General features: G+C 39.9%; 1 protein-coding gene across 6 annotated transcripts in view; it reads right to left on the bottom strand.

The window, feature by feature from the left end:
- Nucleotides 1-20431, bottom strand: part of il1rapl1a (interleukin 1 receptor accessory protein-like 1a) — a 286407-nt gene that overhangs the window by 140316 nt on the left and 125660 nt on the right. For all 6 annotated transcript variants that reach the window (XM_079357675.1, XM_079357679.1, XM_079357678.1 and 3 more), the window contains one exon: nt 8569-8670. In XM_079357675.1, the coding sequence (XP_079213801.1) occupies nt 8569-8650 (82 nt within the window). In that variant the 5' untranslated portion in view covers nt 8651-8670. The remainder of the gene's footprint in view (nt 1-8568; nt 8671-20431) is intronic.

The raw sequence follows: 20431 nt of genomic DNA, 5'->3' as shown, positions 1-20431 counted from the left end.
GCTCATAAAGAGGCATCAGCACTAATTTCAGTGTGTTTCATAACCAGCTAATAGCTCCTCACAGGAGCTTTAAGCACAAAAAAAAGATGCAGTCCTGTAACTCCCTGTGCAAATCAATACATTACGTTTGATTTCCTGCGTACACTGACCTATCGTAAGGCTGTCGTGCGCCGAGCAAAAGAAAACAGGGCTTCTATCCACACAATGCACCATCCAGGGGCAGTCTGCTGTGCACAAGAAAGCCATTTAATCTCCAGTAGTCTGCATGTGATCAATCTCCCAGCACAGTGTTACTGCAGCAAGGGCCATTCCTCATCATTTAGAGAGAGGGGTATTGACCAGGCCGGGACAGCATCCGTAGTGCATTTGTGTGCGCTGTGAGCCAACAGGGAAGAATGAACAAAATTGTCTAGTGTGTACAATACAAATACTGTTTGTTTCTTTGTTGTGTGCCCGTATGTTTGCATTTTTATCGCAAGAGATGAAAGTCCATCGTAGAGATGTAAAAATCATCTGGGATGATACAGCTGGCCCTATTCTGTATTTATCATCAGTACAACCTTAGTTGGACTTTCCTGCTTGGTTGCTAAAATCATGAAAACTGGCACCAAGGACAAGCACATCATTGCTAATAAGAGATAGGCTGAGGAGAGTGATCCAAAAAAAGAAAAGACAGACCTAAGCTCAAAGCCCTCTTGGATGGAAAGCTTGATCTTCAGACATGTCAAGTGAAATGTTCACAGTGATCCATCGTGTACCTTGACCAAATACTAGTGTGAACTCACGTCAATGCAAACAGCTGATTCGTCAATAAACTATTTTAAACTCTTTTCCTGAACAATTATCTGCAAAGCCTCATGGTATCAGGCATGGATGACAAGTAAAGACAAGGTCTCACTACATCTTATTTGTGTAGGTCATTTAGCTCATCTGCCTGACAGGGGAAAATGTATAGATAGGCACATTTCAGTTTCCAAGTGTCAGAGAAATTGCACTGGTGTGATTTGTGCAATGATAGGCGAGCGCCTAGACAAATAAATTAACTGAATGACTGACTGGATTTTGTGTTCCTGTCCTGGCACTTATCATGAGGTTATTCAGGCGTCAGCTCCACAAACTTCATCCCCCACACTGCCTTGGGGCCATGTCAGATTTACAGTTATCCATGACGAGCTCTTATCAGGGATTTGGAGCGGGACTTTGCAGAGTCATCTAGAATATTGGCGGTATCGTTTTTATCCCCCGCTCAGTGAAACAGCAAGAGGCCAAGGTTGGGATATCATGAGTCCCACACAGAGAAACTTTTGGATGAATACAATTGTGCACAGTGCATGCATACATATGCACACACTCATACATTTCCTGACATCTCCTGCTGGGATCATTGGGCAGCAACGCTCAGTCAAATCATAGTATGGAGACAGAGAGCTGACTGCAGCTGCTTTGGGACACCCTGTTACATTAGACCAGTGGTAGGCTAAGAGCTTGTTACACTGTGCAGCCCTTACCCACTTTGAATACATCACTGACTTTATGTACCAACATATAGGCAACGATGGTTACTTTTTAAAGGCACAATCTGTGGTGTGTGTGTTTTTTATGTGGTTAATTTAAAATTAATCCACATACTTTTGCAGCAGAGTTTAAAGCCATCAATTCAATAAAAAACAACATAAATTATGATATCAATCTTGATTGTTTCCTTAAGCTCCTCTTAGAGTCCAAGTAAAAATTATTTGTAACTTTTACGAATCTACAAAAGAACAAAAAAAAACAGCAGCAGCAGACGATGCTATAATAAAACTGCAGTAAATATTAAATAACTGAAATCTGACATTTTCACATGAGCCTCTGTTCCACAACACGTTCGAGGGATTTTAATTAAAAAGAAATAAAGTATATTTGTGTGTAAGTTATTTCCAGTATTTAAGACAAGAAGATCAATCTTCGACTGAAATCATGTTCCGTTTTTGTGTATTTGTGGCTTTTATTTACATTGTACCCTAGAACTAGAGTCAATAATCCCATTAAAGGCAATTGATTCAACTCAAGTGTGCTACATATTTACTGTAAAATAGTGCCTCTACTGCTTTAAGTATAAGACAAAGCACGGATCCCATTCTTGCATTAGAGCTGAGTGCAGATTGTTGTTTTCCACTGCAGCATGTTCACTCATCCCTGCAGGCTGTGTTTAAAAGCCATTATTCCAGCTAACAGACCGGTCAGCAGGCCTTGGATGTGTTTAGTCTTGTGCATTGTCTGACTCTCTCATGACATTTGGAGTGCATAAATAGACAAAGTGTTCATTCGATGTTTATTTTTTTGCTCTCTGTATGGGACAGCAGAGGCGGCCACTGCTGTGATGGTGCACGGTCACAGCTGTGAGCCATTCATAAGCAGGGCTATTGTCTGTTTGTGTCCCAGCTGTGTGTCTGGGGCAAAGAAAAACATACAATGAGCCCTGTGGACAATTCTCATGATGATGCACAACATTCAACCTTTGACCAGGTGACAATGACTGATGGGAAGGTGGTGTGCATTTCCCACATCGGAAGCCACTGAGAAAATCGGAGATGCTTTATGTAGTTTTTTCACCATATCCCTGTGAACTACAGGTTTGTTTAAGATTAATTCATCACGGATGGAAATCCTAATAACTCTTTGGTAAGCTTGGTTAAAATGAAAAGTTAAGACTGTTTCAAGTTTGTCTTCATCATCTGACTTGGACGTTTGCTAGCTAACTAGTATGCAAGCTTGGTGTGACTGCTGGGCTAATGTAGATTGTTACGTTGATGAAATAAAAATAAAATGACCTTACAATATCATCTGACATTTAGGAAACATGCGACAGTGTATGATGAAGTGCTGGTTCTCTGTCAAAAATGCAGCAGCCAGTATTGTCTGCCTTTTAAGTTTTCGATTACAGTGCAGAGTGGTTTCTTTTGACCAGAGGAGAAGGTGGCTTTTCTTTGTTGTTGGCAGTCTCTATTGACAGTAAAATTGCATAAATGAAAGATACACACCAGATGTCACATTGGCAACAAAGAGTGATAGGTTGAGGGAAAGCATCCATCCCATTGGGCTATATGATAAAACAAGCATACATGCCAATTTTATCAAGCTGGTGATAGAATTGTGAGCTAAGACCCATAAAGACCATAGCAGAAGACAACAGCTTAAAAAAAGAAGAAATAATAAGAATGTGCTGCTTGTAAGTGCCAAAAATCAAAACACAAATTGCATGTTTAATTAACAAATACTAAGTCCAATTAATATGGATATTTCTCAGAAAGCTGTGCCAATGGAGTTTTATTTCCATATCTATGGGTAGATAGCAGAAAGTTGGCAGGTAGTGCTAAAAAATGGGGGGATAACTTCATGTTTAAGGACAATGTTTTGAATGCGATCTCAACTAGTCCCCTTCATCTTACTTTTTAGCCCAGAGTAGACATGTCAAGGAGGAGTCTTCATTAACATGAATACAACAGTCTTTGGGATGGTCATGGACAAGGGGCGGTATCAAAACATCAAGGCAGAATTTGAAACTATTACTGAAACAGTATAAGGGCCTGATGTCCCAGGTCCGAAGTCACCAGCCTTCCAAATACTGTACCCTCTTTAAAAAATATCCTTTTGACTTAACACCAGAAAAATACTAAGTAGAGTCTGGCCTGTGACCTTGTGACAATTATGATTAAACTTCAGATGTGAAGATTGATAGCAGGGGAAACTGATTGGGATGAGAGCAGGTGTTTTGGTGAACCAAGGGAGTCCAGCTAAGCTCCAATCTAAACAGCTTTTTTTTCGGTTGACCAGCTCTTATTGCAGCTTCACCCCAAACTCTAGTGATAATCTCCTTGACTGATCTCGGCTCAAACTCTGATTCGGTGCAGTCAACAGAGAGGTGCTAGCAGGTGATAGACCAGATCCAGAGGAGGATTTTTCTTGTTCTGTTCTTTTTTTTCTCAGCTTCAGACATGTTCAAGATTCTTACACTTTACACAAAGCTGCAGGTTTTATCTATCCCTGAAAACACACTAGATTATGACGTAAACTTTGTTTCTCTTAATGAACCATCTGGCTAATAAATGAAGATGCCTTAATGAAGTAATCATTGTCCAAAATAAAGTTCTTAAGTAGAGTACTTTGTCTTAGAGCAGCTTTAGAGATAGAAATCAATCAATTGGCTTATAACTCTAATTAAGAAAAGAGACACTGTCAAATATGCTGACAGTTTAATTTGATAAAAGACAAACTTACTGATCCAAACTGTCATGGATTTAAGTTGATCTTTTCCATTAATCTTTTCAGAAACTCTTTCTAACCAAGATTTTTACCTGATGTCTCCTTCAGGATCCCCTACTATCTTGCGATTGACAAAATTGACACTACATTGAGATGTAGTGTGAAGACCACCGGTTTGTTTAACATAAAAGTTTACCCATATCCAGCCCATGGGAAGCTGGTAACTAAATGGGTTTGAAAAAATGCTGAGACCTTAGATAAAGAGACCATGTCTTGTCTTATCAAAGTTTGGGTCTTTAAGGGATAGATTTCCAGAAAAAACTGAAACTGTAGAGTTTGGGTCTGACTGGTCCAGATCCCACCATGATGAAAACATTTGGAGTCTGATGGATGGACCCTGACGGCATGTCTCTGAGAGAGCTGGTCACAGTCCCTGACAGTGAATCATATACCAGGTCAACAAAGCCTTGGTCAGAGCACAGAACAATCAAACCAAGGTTAGAGGACACATGGAGCAGAGTGCCTGTGTGGAGTAAAAATTAATCTTAATTTGCAGCACCAGAGCAGGCTCTCGGTCAAATACAAGCTGTGTATAAAGTGCCCATACATTCAGCCACAGAGGTGTGCAAACACACAGCAAAAAAACAGGAGCCAACAACAGCAATACCCAAATTGATATCCAATTCTTCAGAGCCTGGTTGATCATTAAAACCATGAACAGTGCCAAGCATGCAAGAACACTGAGGGAATAAGAGACACATGCAGCTTGCACACCTTTGGGAAACTCATTAGTCCAGGTAATACAGGCCCAAGCAGACCCCACACTGACTAATTATAGGATTCTAGAGTGCTACAAACTCTGGGAATGCCATCTGGACATTCGGAGAAAAAATCAATTGAAGAGCTGCTTTATCCATTGTCTCTGGAGGGCTAATCAAGCACTCATAGCTGATCCCCCCCAACCATAACTATTCAAGGTTGTTGGGTTAAATTCCCCACTCTTCCTGCAATCCTACAGAAACAAGAGAGAATTCCCATCTGATTCCCAATGATGCACAAACAATTTGTCAGTACTGCAATCCAAACAAAGGCTTGTTCTTTGTCCCAAATTTTCTTTTCTCTCCCCTCTCTGAGTTGCATTAAATTACTATTTGGGATACAACAGTAACAGTGACTTACATGACACTGACCTATTTGAATGTCAGTTGTTGGATTAGGTATTTTTTGTTTTAATTGGTTAAAGTACATAATAAAACACTGACATTAAATCACTTTGACTATCTACACTAAGAGAACACAGTGGTGCTTCCTTTTACATTTGAAGAAGTGTATGGTAAAAGAACACTTTTACACAGGGTAATTAAATACTAAACCAAATCTTTATATCATGTCAACAACATAACATAATCAGCATTTCCCCTCTGTTGCTATATTTTGCCATTATTTAAACAATTAAAATGTAAAAAATAAATCACAGATGTTATGTTTAACAAATGGATGTTAAATGTGTGTAGACAATATGCATTCGTCTCCTTTTGTGTGTTTAAAAGAGAGTAAGAGGGATAAATAGAAAGTGACAGACTCCATGTCCCACATTACTAGTTTAATGTGAGCTTGTCTGGTTTTCTACATGCCTTCATTTATAATGTTACAGGCAGACGGAAAAGGCTTTCAAAGTGCCATTAAGTAGCCGAGCTGCCCCATGATACTCCATCACCTCTTGACCCCTCAGTTGGGAGGTAACGTTGACTTCACTGCTGTCGATATTTGACCAGAGGACCCAGAGGAGCCACTTGATTGATCTGATGTGCTGTCCTTGTCTCTGATCTATATGGAAATCCTCCGTGGACCAAAGTGTCACGGAGGTACTCATGTCTGTGTTTGTTAGCAGGTATGTGAGAACACACAATAACACACCTGGACATATGGGTCCATGCACCTTTGCACAATACACCATAATTGTAATTGTCTGACTGTACGAACAGCTAATTAGACACCTTAATGCAGTCAATTACCTATTTAAGGACAGGTCAATAGTTGGACAAAGAGCAAGACAAATTCCAATAAATGGCTCCTATTATGTGACAGTATCCTACAACCATAAGACAGAAAGGTTGTTGTGACAATTTAATGACTATCTGTGTTACTGTAACCTAGCCGGATAATAATTACACAATAGATTTGAGGCTAAAAAGAATTGCAGAATCAGTGAAGTTCATTGATCTTTTGTGAAATTCTTAAGAGCCTGATTAATTTAATAGGCTGATTTCATAGACAGGAGATTGGCCATGTGTCTAAATGATTATTTTAGCTAGTAATAGGTATGATTATTCCCTTTCAGAATTACTTAAAGTACAACATCAGGCACCTAACTTATTCCATTTAACCATTAACTGGTATTTATTGCTCATCCCTTGCCAACACAACCCTGCTGAAGAAAATGGATTGATGTATTAATGCATGTACGACTGAATGGATGGATGAATAGATGGATGAATATAAGAATGGATATATAAATGTTCAATGGATATATAAATGGGTGAATGTATTGCATAGTATAGGCCCTTATACCTACAAGCTCTATTTAATGTACTTTACAAGTCTTTGATTTGCATCTGGATGCTAATAATCAGTGGGTTTATTCTTTAAACATGGCAAAGTTCCCAAAATAACAGATTCATCTGAAGGGCCTTGCAACAGCTTTGCAGATTTTATTTTCATGATCATCATTGGCAAATCCATAATGACAGGGCTAATCTACTCCAGGCATATAACAAGCTCTAAAGAAAAGAGATTGGTTCAGAAACAATTATAAGACGAAGAGTGATCGCTAATCTAGCTAACAATGTTGCAAATATATGGATACTAATCTTGCTCGAATGGAGCATATTTTTAAGGTCTTTTAGTAAGTCTCTCTACTAAATAGAGTTATGTATTATCCCGACATAGTTGCTTTGCTACTATATAACAAATGTACAGGCCTATAATGTCATCAATCTAAAAAGTCAAAGATTTTGTTAAATTGCACAGATGATGTTTTGGTATTATTTTTCAGGCCTGTGTGCTTTTAAAATACTTAAATTCAACACCAGTATAATATGTGTATAGTTTAGTATGTCTGTAATTTTCATCACTAACCATCTTCTTTTCTCGTGGAAGAAAACTATTCATTTATCATTTGCCCTCCTGTGTTCATCTACTGAGTTTGCTTCCTTCAATAGAAAACCTTTATCTAAAGGTCAGTCCTCAAACCTTTAAGACATGCCCACACACGTCTGCACTACAAACAAGACGCACATTGACAACAGTAAATTAGTATGCAAGAGAGCAAAAACAAACACACCCATGTGCACACTCCTGTACTAAAACATGGATTTGAGGGATACATGAGAAATAAATATGACTATTTTATATCAAAAAGAGTTTTTATCGGACTATTAAAGCAGCTGAGAATTAGTATTTAAATAATACAGTGTGAATACTTTTCCAAATTCCAATAAAAGCACAGGACCTACTTTTTCTCAGTATTGGCAACTTGTCTGTTCGGTGTTTTAACTGACTGGTCTGAATACCTATATGTATTCCTGTCATGAAAACTTTCTTCCCTCAATCTTTTTGCTCTCCATTTTCTCTTTTGACCTTTGCATTTGTTCACAATTGATGCTCAATTTGCTGGCATTTACAGCCAAAATGAGTTTCACAGTAACCCTTGGTGACCCTGTCACTGAGCAATTGGATCATTTGGTAGCTGTCAATCTCCCTGGATTAAGGTAGGTCTAGCTAATTCTAAGAAGTACATTGTATAACTTTTCATTAATTTGCATGCTCTTCACCTTAGATGCAGGGTGAAAAGTGTTGCACTTATGACTAAATTGCTCATTCCAATATTCCTATGTGAGTCATTTTAAAACAAGAGTGAGAAGGATATCTTCCTATGCAATTACCTGTCTGTCATGATTTGAACAATTGGTTTTAAAGCATGCAACACACCAGTGAGACACCTTTGTTTTCAGAAAACAACATAACACCAACTTTTCAGCACAATTCCACAGTGACAATCACTAATTTTACTATTTTACTATTAAAAACAAAGTTCCCTAAACAAGAGCATTGGAATTAATTGATCTGTATCCCTATAATTAAGATATAGCCTCCATATAGATTCCACAGCAGTGAATACCATTCATGGAAGACGGATACAGTTTAATGCTGGCAAAACTCATTCAAACCTAGTACATAAAAACATTTAAAGATAATAACACACAGGGGGTGCATGCACAGGCCTCAGGCTGGGAGGCATATAAACGACAGAAGGAAACATACCTGAGCCTCTCTTAGAGACTACCTTTACACTCCTGGACAGTGTGATGTACAGCAGGATCAGCAGAGGGCTGGGAGGTCTCATCTTCCCCCCGTCCTCACAGCCTGAAGAAGAAGAGCAGGGAGAAGAAGGGGTGACAGGAGAGAGAATAGGAGAAAAAGAACAATCAGTCACTGCCAGCACAGGAGATCAACTACCTCATTGTTGTTGAGACAAGAGTAAGTCTCCATGTGGAGGATGTTCTGTAATTGCCCAAACTTTAACACCGCTAAAAAATACACAAACATTTGCACAGATACACAATTGGTCACTCACATCAGCATACCATTTTGCACAAACCCCTAGGGGGTCTTTCTTGTAATGATTTTCTCTCATGATTGCAGTTGAGTCTTGTCATCACAGGAAGGATATATTTCACAAGAAACCATTCCCCGAGATGCTGACGAATCAATAAAGAAATAATTACATGTAAAAGAAACACCACTTTTAATCACCAGCTTTATTAAAAAAATAGGAAGGGAACCTTGAAAAATGTAAAATCTCCTTGTGACTCTCACAGATGCGGCAGATATTCCTCCCATATCTCTTATCGAGTCATACATCATATTAATTGATGGAGGTGCCTCATTCTCTACTCCTCATCATCTCAGAGTAAATGACATAATCTAACATGTAGTAATTATCTTCTAATAGCCAGCTCCTGAAATAGAGCTGCTGCTGCTGTTTTATGTTAACTGAGAAAAGAAGAAACACTCATCAAAGCAAACTTAGAGCGATAACCGATGACTGTGCCCTTCAACATTATTCATGTAGCCGTAATTAAAGCCTAAAACACAAACTCTTAACAAATCAAGTGAAAGTAAAGAAAATTGAAGTTTAAAATGATTGAGTTGATTAAAAAATTAAACATTTTGGGAAATAAACTTGTTTTTTCTATGGCCGAGAGTATGCTAGGATGATTGATGTCTCTCTCATTGTTTTTAGTTCGAGCTCACGTAGTCGTTGTTTTAGCTAAGGCTAAATCAGAAAACAGGATATAACAGCGAGCTTTGCGGATGACACATTGTCCACATACCACGGCCAATCATCAACTTAACTGTTTCAGTAACTTCCTCGAGGCTCAGTTGTCTAGGTATGTTATTGGGTGTTGTCACATACCTTGTAAAGGTCCTAGCCACATAACATTTTGGCTTTTCATTGATTGGACAAGATACACATAACATGGGGGCTTGTGGGTAAATGTTGTGGCCTTCATGATGTAGACAAGCTAACTCGTTCTACATTCCTTTAGCAAGCTAAGTTAGCTTGTTGCTGTCAGGAGGTTCATATAAATGATGTGTGTTTTGTACCAAATGCTTCATCTTACTCAATGTAAGGAAGAAATCCAACGCCTTGTTTTTAAAGCGGCTCGACAGGGTGGTTGTAATATCAGAAGTACTAGACAACCCAACAGAAAAATGTGATTGGAGGAAAAGTGCACATGCACTGTAGCTAGATCTATGTTTCTGTCAGTCTAACTACAAGACAAAGAGAACACAACGCAAAGCAAATTAACCCAATGAACCAGAGAGGAGATCAGAACCCTGGCCTTTAGAGACAGAAACTAAAGGCACAGAATGCCAGAAGCAGGAGGGACTGTGGAGTCTGCGGCAAGTCATGTGCACTCCAGATTAGCATAGCTAATGAAAGGAGCCTCTCTCAGTGTGTGTGTGTTTACACGGTACTCGCAGAGTCCTGCTCTAAAAGAAGCCTTTCTCTGCTTCTCGGTCAAATTCTACGAGGAAACAACATTCAGTCGATAAACATCGCTCTGCCAATAACATTCTGGCAAATGCCAAAGCTAAAGGATTGGCTCCTTTTTTGTTTAGCTAAAATGCCTCTAAAAACACTTGCCAATAAGCTGGCCAGTTCTAATTGTGTGTTTTTAACTGCAGATGTAACACCATTGCAACTTTATACTTGTTTTCATACTTAAAACACCAACCAGAAACACTCTCAAAGGTCCAAAGCCTTCAGAGGCCGGTTAAGATTTTCAAAGATCTCCCTCCTTATGAGCATATTCCTCTTTAAACACTTCCTGCGGCCATTGCTTCACAATACTTTCAGAGAAATGCAACAAGACAAGCATAACGAAAGGGGATTGCAGTTACCAAATACACAATGACAAGTGCATAGAAATTGAAAAGTCAAGAAACACTAGGACCACTGAGACCATAACTAGGCACAGAGAAGCAGAAGAGAAAGAATAAAAAGGAGAAACAGATGATAACACCATTATAGCTGCATGGTTTTCAAGTTGCCATTGCTGCTCAGTTTGGTCAATGCGATTCAGACTGTTACAACTATCAAATGAAAAAACACCACAGGGTTTAAGATAATTTGATTTTGCTGGCGTCCAGATGTCTAGTGGTGAAGATTTGACATTCATTTTGGCTAGGGACCTTTGATGCCTATCTCCCTAAACTGTACACCCAGAGCTGTCCAATAAATACAAAATGCCAGAAAAAAAGAAGATTTTATTACAAGCTGCAGATGCAACTTGATTCCCTCAACATAACTGAATGATTGGCAGATTGTTTCTGTAGCCTCAGGATGGAGAGGTTCAGCCCGTCACAGCCTGATTCAGCAGAAGAATGCCAGTAACTTTCTTCTTTGTCCTGATCATGTCACGCCTTCACAAGCTCAGTGGGCTTAAGGTCCTGCCAGCCATGACATCACTATCCTAACATCCTCAAACACAGAGGGGCATTGTGCCCATTGCAAAACACCCCAATACACCCAACACACCTTGTCTCACCCCGAACTCCCCTTTTTTTTCTACTATTCACAAATCAGTTGGAAAGTCTGCACAAGAGCAATCAAAAGAAACTACTTCTGAGAGTTTAGAGCTGATTGGCTAACTCATGGAGCTTACTTATCAGGGTTCTCTTCGGCTGGAAGGACTAGTATAAAGTACACACTGGACATCATTATATCAACAAAAAAAGGACAAAATGAACTGCAACTGATTCACCCGGCACTCATCTGGCCGTGTTTGATAGTACATCCTACACATATTATTGTTTCCAGGGCAACATGGGAAAACTCTCTGATGCTGAGCTGCTCTCTCTCTACCTAAAATTTCACACATGCACATCCGTTTAAGGATAACTTTTTTTTTTTTTTTCTGTAAAAGAATTGTACAGATGTAAAAGTATAAAGGATATATTTTGTACATTTTGTCCGACAACATTCTGTCGTTGCATGTACTGTTAACTCAAGCCAAGCTTTTTCCTCCGAGGCGTCAGTAGCAGGTGTGTTTGAGGAGGTCCACACAGAGGCATGGCGTGATATCCATGCTTCAGCGATGCATGAAGCATGCACACATCATCACACACAGTAGCACACGTAACGTTTGCCTGCTGCTTTTTTACCAGAAAATTAGGGGCATGGCCCTGCACCGCCTGCTAACTCGCCCTGACAAAGTAGCAGAGGAATTTACTGTGTGCTGCTATTGTTATGGGACTCTATCTCCCAGGAGGGCTGTATATCTTTTCTCATCTTCCCTTAATGTTTCCCAATTCAATTATCACCTCTTGCTATTTGTTGCTTGAACACTCTGGTCTGCTTTGTGCATGTTTTGTGTGTGTGTGTGTGTGTGTGTGTGTGTGTGTGTGTGTGTGTGTGTGTGTGTGTGTGTAGGTGTGTGTATGCACTTTGGATCTCATAATTATTTTATCTCCAGAGAAGGAACAGGACACACACGTCCACAAAGAACAAGCAACCTAAAACCACAAGCACTCTCCAGGCCTGGTGAGAATGCAGTTGTGCCATCTTAAGGCAGAAAAGGAAAAAACCTCCGCCATCTTGGCACAGCGAGCCGTGGATGATTGATCAGGTGATTTAAGGATTTAATCCAATTTGAAGGCTGCCTGCGCTGTGGTCTTAGGTAAAGTACATCTTCATAGCATTTACAAGACGTGGCTGTGTGCCCTGACAGGACAAGAAATGCAGACGGTGAAAATGTGAATCTGAATATAAATCATCCAAAGCATCACACTGTTACCTCAGAGTCATGATGCATGTTGGTTTTAAACTATACACTGGATCATGTAATGTTTTCCCTGTTGTAATTGTGCACAGAACCAGGTGTGGAGTACTGAATGTACACAGCTGTAAACGCAATGAATTAACCTTTCTCTCACATGCACATTACAAGACCAGTGGTGGTTTTTTGATAAATATTGCATGAGTAATAACCGCTGAATATTAAATGAGAATTCGGCAGGTTGAAAACATTTCCTTCAGCTGCATTCAGATCATAAGCCCGGTATCATGAGATGAGAATATGACGAGATAGCAGCCTCCGTTCTATGAAGTTTTACATTATTTATACGCTTTAGGCTGAGTGAACGAGTAACCTTTGAAGATTTGCTTCAGGGACACACAAACTGAGAGACAATAAAGGATTGAAGTCAAGCGATAAAGTTAAAGGGGAATGTCGGAATTATCAAAAGATGAATGAGATGGACATTTAGGGTTTTGTTTTTTTTCTTTGTTTGGTAGTTTTAAGTATCCAAACATTAAATGCCACACCAGAATGGAGAGCAGCAATAGGCAAAGAAGAATAGTATACAGAAAGAAAGGGGACACACACTCACAAACACACAAAACAAGTGAATGAGTCATAGGGGTTTCTGTGTGTCACTGTGTCAAATAGACTCATGCTGGGAATGTGAGTAAATGCCACAGCACACTGCAACTCTGCTTCCTGTATGTCTACCTGCTCCTTCGTCTGAGCCATGTGGCACGTGTTTGCGCGTGTGTGTTTCCTCTGCTGTGTGGCAGATGTGTCACAGTGTGAGTCAGGTCCCAGGAGCATTATTCTGCAGCAGCAATGCGAATCACTGCCTCTGAATATAAAAAAAAAACCATGCTGGTAGGCTGGAGTGAGCGTTCGTTAAAACACACATTTGACCGCGTTTGACCATGGGCAGACCTCTTTAATCTCCGGAGGCTGGCCATAGGTGGTTAGAGTTAACGAGCAAGGTGCGCTGAGCTATGCCCTGCCTCAGTCCCAACATGCACCTCTTCACTGAGTGAGATTAATTACCACAGTATCCTGAGCCAATCTGTACCCCTGCTGTTCTGTGTAGACCCACAGATACTGTACATGCACTTAAAAAAAAAAAAATCACATTAGCGTATATACAACGCAACACAGTGTGCATAATTAATTAAAAGAGCTTCCAGGCAAACTGAATCTGTGTTCACATGATCAGTCATGAGCAGAGCTTGTGGCTTGTTGCGAGGGAGGTCCGAGTTCAGACACATTCCACCAACCAATGAAGCATTTTCCTACAGTGGTTGTTGATTGCTTTCAGCTATATCCCCCCTGCTCCCAGGCCCATTGTCAGCTGTCCAAGCATGACTGGCTGCAGAGACCCTCTCATGCTTCCAGTCAATACGAGCCTTTGATGGAGAGCAGGGGCCAACTCTCTCCTCACCCATTTAGTGTACACAACCTGCTAGGGGCAGCCAGACCAGCGATGACACACTGGTCAACTAAACACCCTGTCAAGCACACACACACACACACACACACACACACACACACACACACACACACACACACCACTACTACTAGAACTAGCAAGCAAGCAGGTTAACAGACTTTGGTATTTATTTATTTTAGTGTTTTTATTTTACAGATATAGATGACATCTTTCTGGAATCATTTTAAAATAATCTTGTATATCTATAGCTTATAATTTTCTCCATTTGCATCTTCCTCGAGTGTTTTTAATGCAGCAAAACAAATTGAGAAGCTGGTACCTCTGAATCACACAGTCCAACAAACCAACCATCTACATACTCTGAAGCCGAGTCCACACTAAAACATTTTAAAAATGTTAACTAGAAATCTCGAATGGAAGTCTCTCTAGAGTATACACATGATGAGCAAGAAGACTTTGCAATGATTTTTGGACTTTTGTTAACATAAGTTTAAAAAAAAGGCCAATACTTCGTATAAAGAAGTGGGCATGGCGTAAACAAGTTTAAGCACGAGCTGAAAGTGAGTGAATATTTATTTGCTACGGTCGTCTCGCTTCTTTCTTCAGAGAAAGGCCAAATGGTCTTCGTTTAATTTACATCCCAATCCAACGTACTCGTCTGCCCTTGGGGTTCCTCCCACACAACAGAAAATCGGATTCGTAAATTTTAAGTGTAAAAGTAGTACTTTGTAGGCAAATGCTTAATGGACATATCTTTAAATAAACGCCAACTTAATGTTTCATTTGTGTTCAGCATTTTTTTTAAAAGTCATGAGAACCAAACACAATTCAAGCCAAAGACAACCCAAACACACTAAGTGGTCTTTGAACTTTTACAGTGATGAAATGGACTATCAAATTAAGGTATCAGAGGCGTCACTTGTCAACAGGAAAGGGAGGCAACTGCTTAGGGCCCCAGGCCAGTAGGGGGCCCCCAAGCGACTGACAAACCCCAGCATTACATCAAAATGTGCAAATTCTTCAATGACAGTAGGAAACTTCCCTAATTGGGCCCCATCTGACAGCACAGACTCTCAATGCCCTGTCACATGCATTATTACTGTGAAAATAATAACAGATGCTGGTTGGAGGGGCCCCTAATTAATGTTTGCCCAGGGCCAAACAGACCAAAGCGGCCCTGTAAGGAATTCACTGCATTAAAAACTGTTTCATTATCATCTTCAATACTTTTAAAATCAGTAGTAGTGGTAGTAGTTTATACATCACATGTCATAATACGTACTAACTGTAATATATTCCCATATTTCTCCTCCTCTCTATCGAAGCGGCCTTAAACAACCTCCCACGACATGAATGTGGGAGGACGCAGGTCAGCCATCTCCATAATAAGCTGCTTTTCTGTGGTGAATCATTCAGCCGAGAGACACAGTCGGGTATGCTGCTGATTTGCTAAAGTGTTTCCTCTCATCCCCCTAAGTAAAAAATTACATCACCAAATAGTTATTGATTTGTTTGAATAGATTCTTATTCTATCCAGTGTGGAACTTAATGTCCTTTATTTGCCAAATTGCAGTCTGATATTGACAGCTGCTATTAGAGGGCATCCAATTGTTCAGTTCAATGACAACATAGTTTCCTACACTTCCAACTATTCAGCAGATATCATACACCAATTAAGTGCCATTTAAGTTAAGCATCCTCATTCTTTGCTAGTCTAAACTATGGGTGCGCGTTTTTCCCCTGCACCTCAGGGCGCAAACAGCGTGAGCTCTGCTGCATTGAATTACTTTGCCTTTCATGCAAGCACAAAGTGCTACCTACCAGACTTTCAGATTTGTTTTGGGATAACATCAGTGCAACGGATAAGAGTTATTGTCTCTTCATGGATACATATATTTAGAAACAAACAGCGAGCCTGAGGGGAAACCGGTGCGTTCAGGGCCCCGGCAATGAAGTGGCTCTTACACCTTCATCAGATTAGTTTGATCGCTAAAAGATTTTCAGCCGTCTTGAATAAACTCCCGCACAAGGTTTCCTGAAACCTCTCAATCCTTAGAAAGAGGAAACAGTCTGTGATTGGCTTTGCACGCTTGAGCTAGCTGACAGACGTATACCTGCTATAAAGGAGCACAGTCTCCTGATGGGGAATTAGTGGAAGCTGTTCACAGTCGAAGAACATTGCCATATGTTGCATACTGAACAAAAACTAAGGCGGCATTGAAAAGTGAAAGGTGGCATGCACTAAACAGCATGAAAAAGAGTCCCTGAATTTGCTTTCTTCATCTGCTTCCTCGCCAGCGGCTGTGAAATGTGCTGGATGTGCCTGTATTAGCAGAGTGCGGAGGGGCACTGCGGTGCATCCTCTCAAACCAGACAGCGTCTTAAAACGCTGCTCGCTGAAGTCAGGAAATGCTGGCCTGAGCAGTTTTCAGCTGGAATGTGCATTACGCTTTGGTATCTATGACAGAGTCTATCCTATTGTCTAGAGGAGCCATCGTGGTGGCAATGGAGCCTAAATGAGGCCAATAATGGTTCCCTGCTCGGTCCCCAGAGTCTAGCCTGTTTAAAAATCGATTCTCTGCTTGACTGGGGACAGGCTGGGAATAGAGAGAACGGGAATGAAAGGAGAGGAAAGTGGCGGAAAGGAGGAGGCGGGTTACGAAAGGTTACGAAAGATAAAAAAGATACTGCATGTGGAGAAGCCCATCCACATGTTCAATTATCAATGTGGCATTTAATCATAAACTATGATCAACAACATGCAGCGATCATTGTGACACATCAAGCTTGATTTTGTGTTTTTCTTGTTTACAATCACTCGATATTTTCTCAGGTAACTTTGTAAAGCCCTTTGTGTTGCCTTTGGCTACAAAATGTACAAAATCCACCTGACTTATTTAGACTAATAATGTTACATTTGAAATCATATGACCTGATGAATGTCTCTCTTTTAATGGTTTCTTTACATACAAGCACTCAGATGTGGGCACACAACACACACGTTCCTGTTTTCGAGCCCCTTGCTTGTGTTGCACTTTCTCTCTCTGATGCTCGTCGCCCTGGATAAAAGTGCATGCTAAGTGAATGGTAGAATTGTAGCTAGATCTGTATAAAATGTAGTGAAGTCAACGTTAACTGGTGTGATCAAAATAACAACAAAAACATCAGCTGTTGAAATGTCAATCGATTCAACTTCTTAACAGGCCACAGTGGCTTAGAAAACTCACATTGACAAGTGTGTCTGAAAATATACATATAATAAATACTTTATTGATACATCCCCCCTCTGGAAGTATGTTCATTTAAGTGATCAGAACTTCACGATGAAGGCTCATGAAAAAGAGACAGGCATTTTGGATCATTATTCAATAAGATCTCTAAACTACAGGAGGTGATGTGTTCTTAGTGAGGTCAACTCCGGATCCATCTTACCATGTAAGAGCCATTTGTGGATGTTATCGGTAGTTTAAGGTTTCCATAATCAATTTTAAACATTCACACACAAAAAAAACTCTTTTTTGTTTTTTAAAGGGGACATATTACGAAAACTCCACTTTTACAGGGTTCTTGAACTTATGTTTGTCTGAGTGTCTACCGACCTACACAATTTGAAATAAATCTATCCGGTCTTTTGTTTGTGGTCTGCATAAGTCTTACAACACAGAGAAAATTAATCCGTTTTTAAATGTTCTCATCTTGTGACATCAAAGGGGTTGGATTTTTTTTTTTACCTAATCAAGTGTAAGACCTTACTGATCAATACATTCACACAAAGAAACATCTTACTGCAACGTAAATGATTGCACTACAAGCACAAACACACATTATGTTTACACTCATGTATTTGTATCACTATTGTTGTTTTTTCTCAGTGATGCCACAAGCAGTAAAGCCTCTAACCTCTTTGCCAGTGAAATGATAGTATACCTCAATAATTAGACTCATTCTTCAGGACTCCTAGTCGTTAGATTTACATTTTTTCCTCATTTTAATTCTCAAGGTTGGATCATCTTGCTTTGTTTTGCTTGTTGCCCACATTTCTTTTTCTTCTAGTGAAAAGACACTGAAATGATAAATGACGGAGCAGAAGTTGGAAACATGCTGTTCTCTTATCTGAGATTTCAAAATATTTGCCTGTGTGCACATGAATATGAAACAGTGTCTGGAACTTTATGTACAAAAATATTATGATGCAACTTGGTGACAATTGACTCTACAGATGGATTAGTTATACCGACTCAATAAAACTTCAAAATATGAGTCCTCTGCTGTGGAGAACATGACTTGAGGAGTTTTATATATATATATATATATATATATATATATATATATATATATATATATATATATATATATATATATATATATATATATATATATATAAATAGGTTCACCTCAGACTTTGAAGATATGTATTAAAATGTATTTTTCTATCAACTTCTGCTGGACCAAAACATAACAGTCGCACACTCACTTCGTCGCAATAAAGAAACTGAAGCACACACCACCAACACTCAGCATGGCAACTTACCAAAGCGAGGGTAAACCTTTCACAGAGTTGCAGTTAGGTGGAAAAGAATCTTCTACTTTCTGCCTACAAAGAGCCGAGGATGCTGCCGGATTTGGCTGGGAAAGATGGACTTCATCAGCTGCTGGACTAATGACAATAACTTGTGGGTGTTGCAGAACAATAGCTACAGCCAACTGAAACCGCAAAGACACACATACAGAAAGAGACGGCGAGAGCGATGGAAGGTGTATGAGAGCCCGATTAGACAGACAAGATCTTATTGGGTCAATGGCATCACTGGGGACAGGGGAGCGGGTGGATGGATGGATGATGGAATGATGGAAGAGAATGTTTTATTTAGTATGTGCTAATCTGTAGCTCTTATTTACACCACCCGTCTCACTTCAGCTCCACTAAGTGTGAGCTACAGTCCTACAGCACAACTCAGTGACCTTCAACTGTCTCCCGTTTACCTCAATGCAACCCTCCTCCACACTCCCCGGTGTGCCCCTACAGTATGGGACTCAAAAATCCAGATCTTTAATGAAGGTCCCCCCCCTGAGGACACAGCCCAATATACAGAACTCGACTGTAGACAATAGACAATGCAAACATATAGATTTCCCTCTTCTTTGCAGAGATGATCTCCAGGCACAAACATGCAGCTAAAAGAAAGTTGATCGGATGTGTATGTACAGCTCACACTTTTTTGAGAAGTTAAAGTGTCATGAAAGTTTTTAGCCACTATTTTCCTCTTCTAAGACACATCCTCAAGACACAAAACCCAAACTTTTCCTGTAATGTTTTCCATTCTTTCATTCCATGATCTTTGAATTAAATTAGTATAAATCTGAGTTTGTTCTGGAAGAAGTCAAAAACTCCTGACAGCAGGTATAACAGTTTAAAAATGGCTACTGTTTTCTTTGGTTTGTCTTTATTTGTTCATAGTTAAAAAGTCAAGAAATGAATAAAGTGCATATGTCCTCTTGTTATAATGTGAAAGCTATAGGTCGGTTCTTTTCTCTCTTCCTCTCTCTAACTCATTGTGTCTCTCACAGGTTTTAAAGTCCATAGAATTACTATGATACAAGTGAAATGTAATGGGCTTCTAATGCTTCACATGTTTATATATTTCATTTTGCACGGCAGTCTGGCTTCTTTCAATGAAATTGTTGTTGGCTGTTGGAAATTCAGAGTGGCTGTTAAACCTTAATATCTATGATCCACTTTGGCTGGTGATTGAAAAAGTCTACTTTATACCCTTGATACACACACATACAGCATACACACACACACACACACACAGTATCATTGATTGTTCTCCGACCATCGCTGTATTCATTCTACAGTGCAGCTGCTGTGAGTAGGGAAAGGCCCTGCGGGGAGCGGTCCAGTTATCTGAGATGGAATCGTATTACATGATTTATGTGAATAGAATCAGATCTGTAAGACAGTGAATCAGTGTGTGTGTGTGTGTGTGTGTGTGTGTGTGTGTGTGTGTGTGTGTGTGTGTGTGTGTGTAGGTGTGTGTGTGTGTGTGTGTTTGTTGTGAGGTTATTCAGGGTTCTGTCCATGGAATATGGAAAGGGCTTTTGTCAATTGCTACCCAAGTCTGTGAATAGCCAGGGCTCTTCACAGGCCATGTGTTCAGCTTCTTCTCCAGTTTGGCATATTATAATTAGATACAGTACATAACACTGCCATATTACTGTCATATGAGGCAAAGCTTGGCTACGGGAAAGCCAGAAATGAGCAGACAACCAGGAAAAAATTGGGTGAAAGTCCAGTCAGCTATCTTCTGTTTTTTTTCCTTCCCCTGACACACTGCAAGGCCCGGGCAGGTTGATCTGCACGGGTGTG

This window comes from Symphodus melops, assembly GCF_947650265.1.
Source record: "Symphodus melops genome assembly, chromosome: 12".
NCBI lineage: Eukaryota > Metazoa > Chordata > Actinopteri > Labriformes > Labridae > Symphodus > Symphodus melops.
This window is presented reverse-complemented; position numbering and strand designations above follow the sequence as displayed.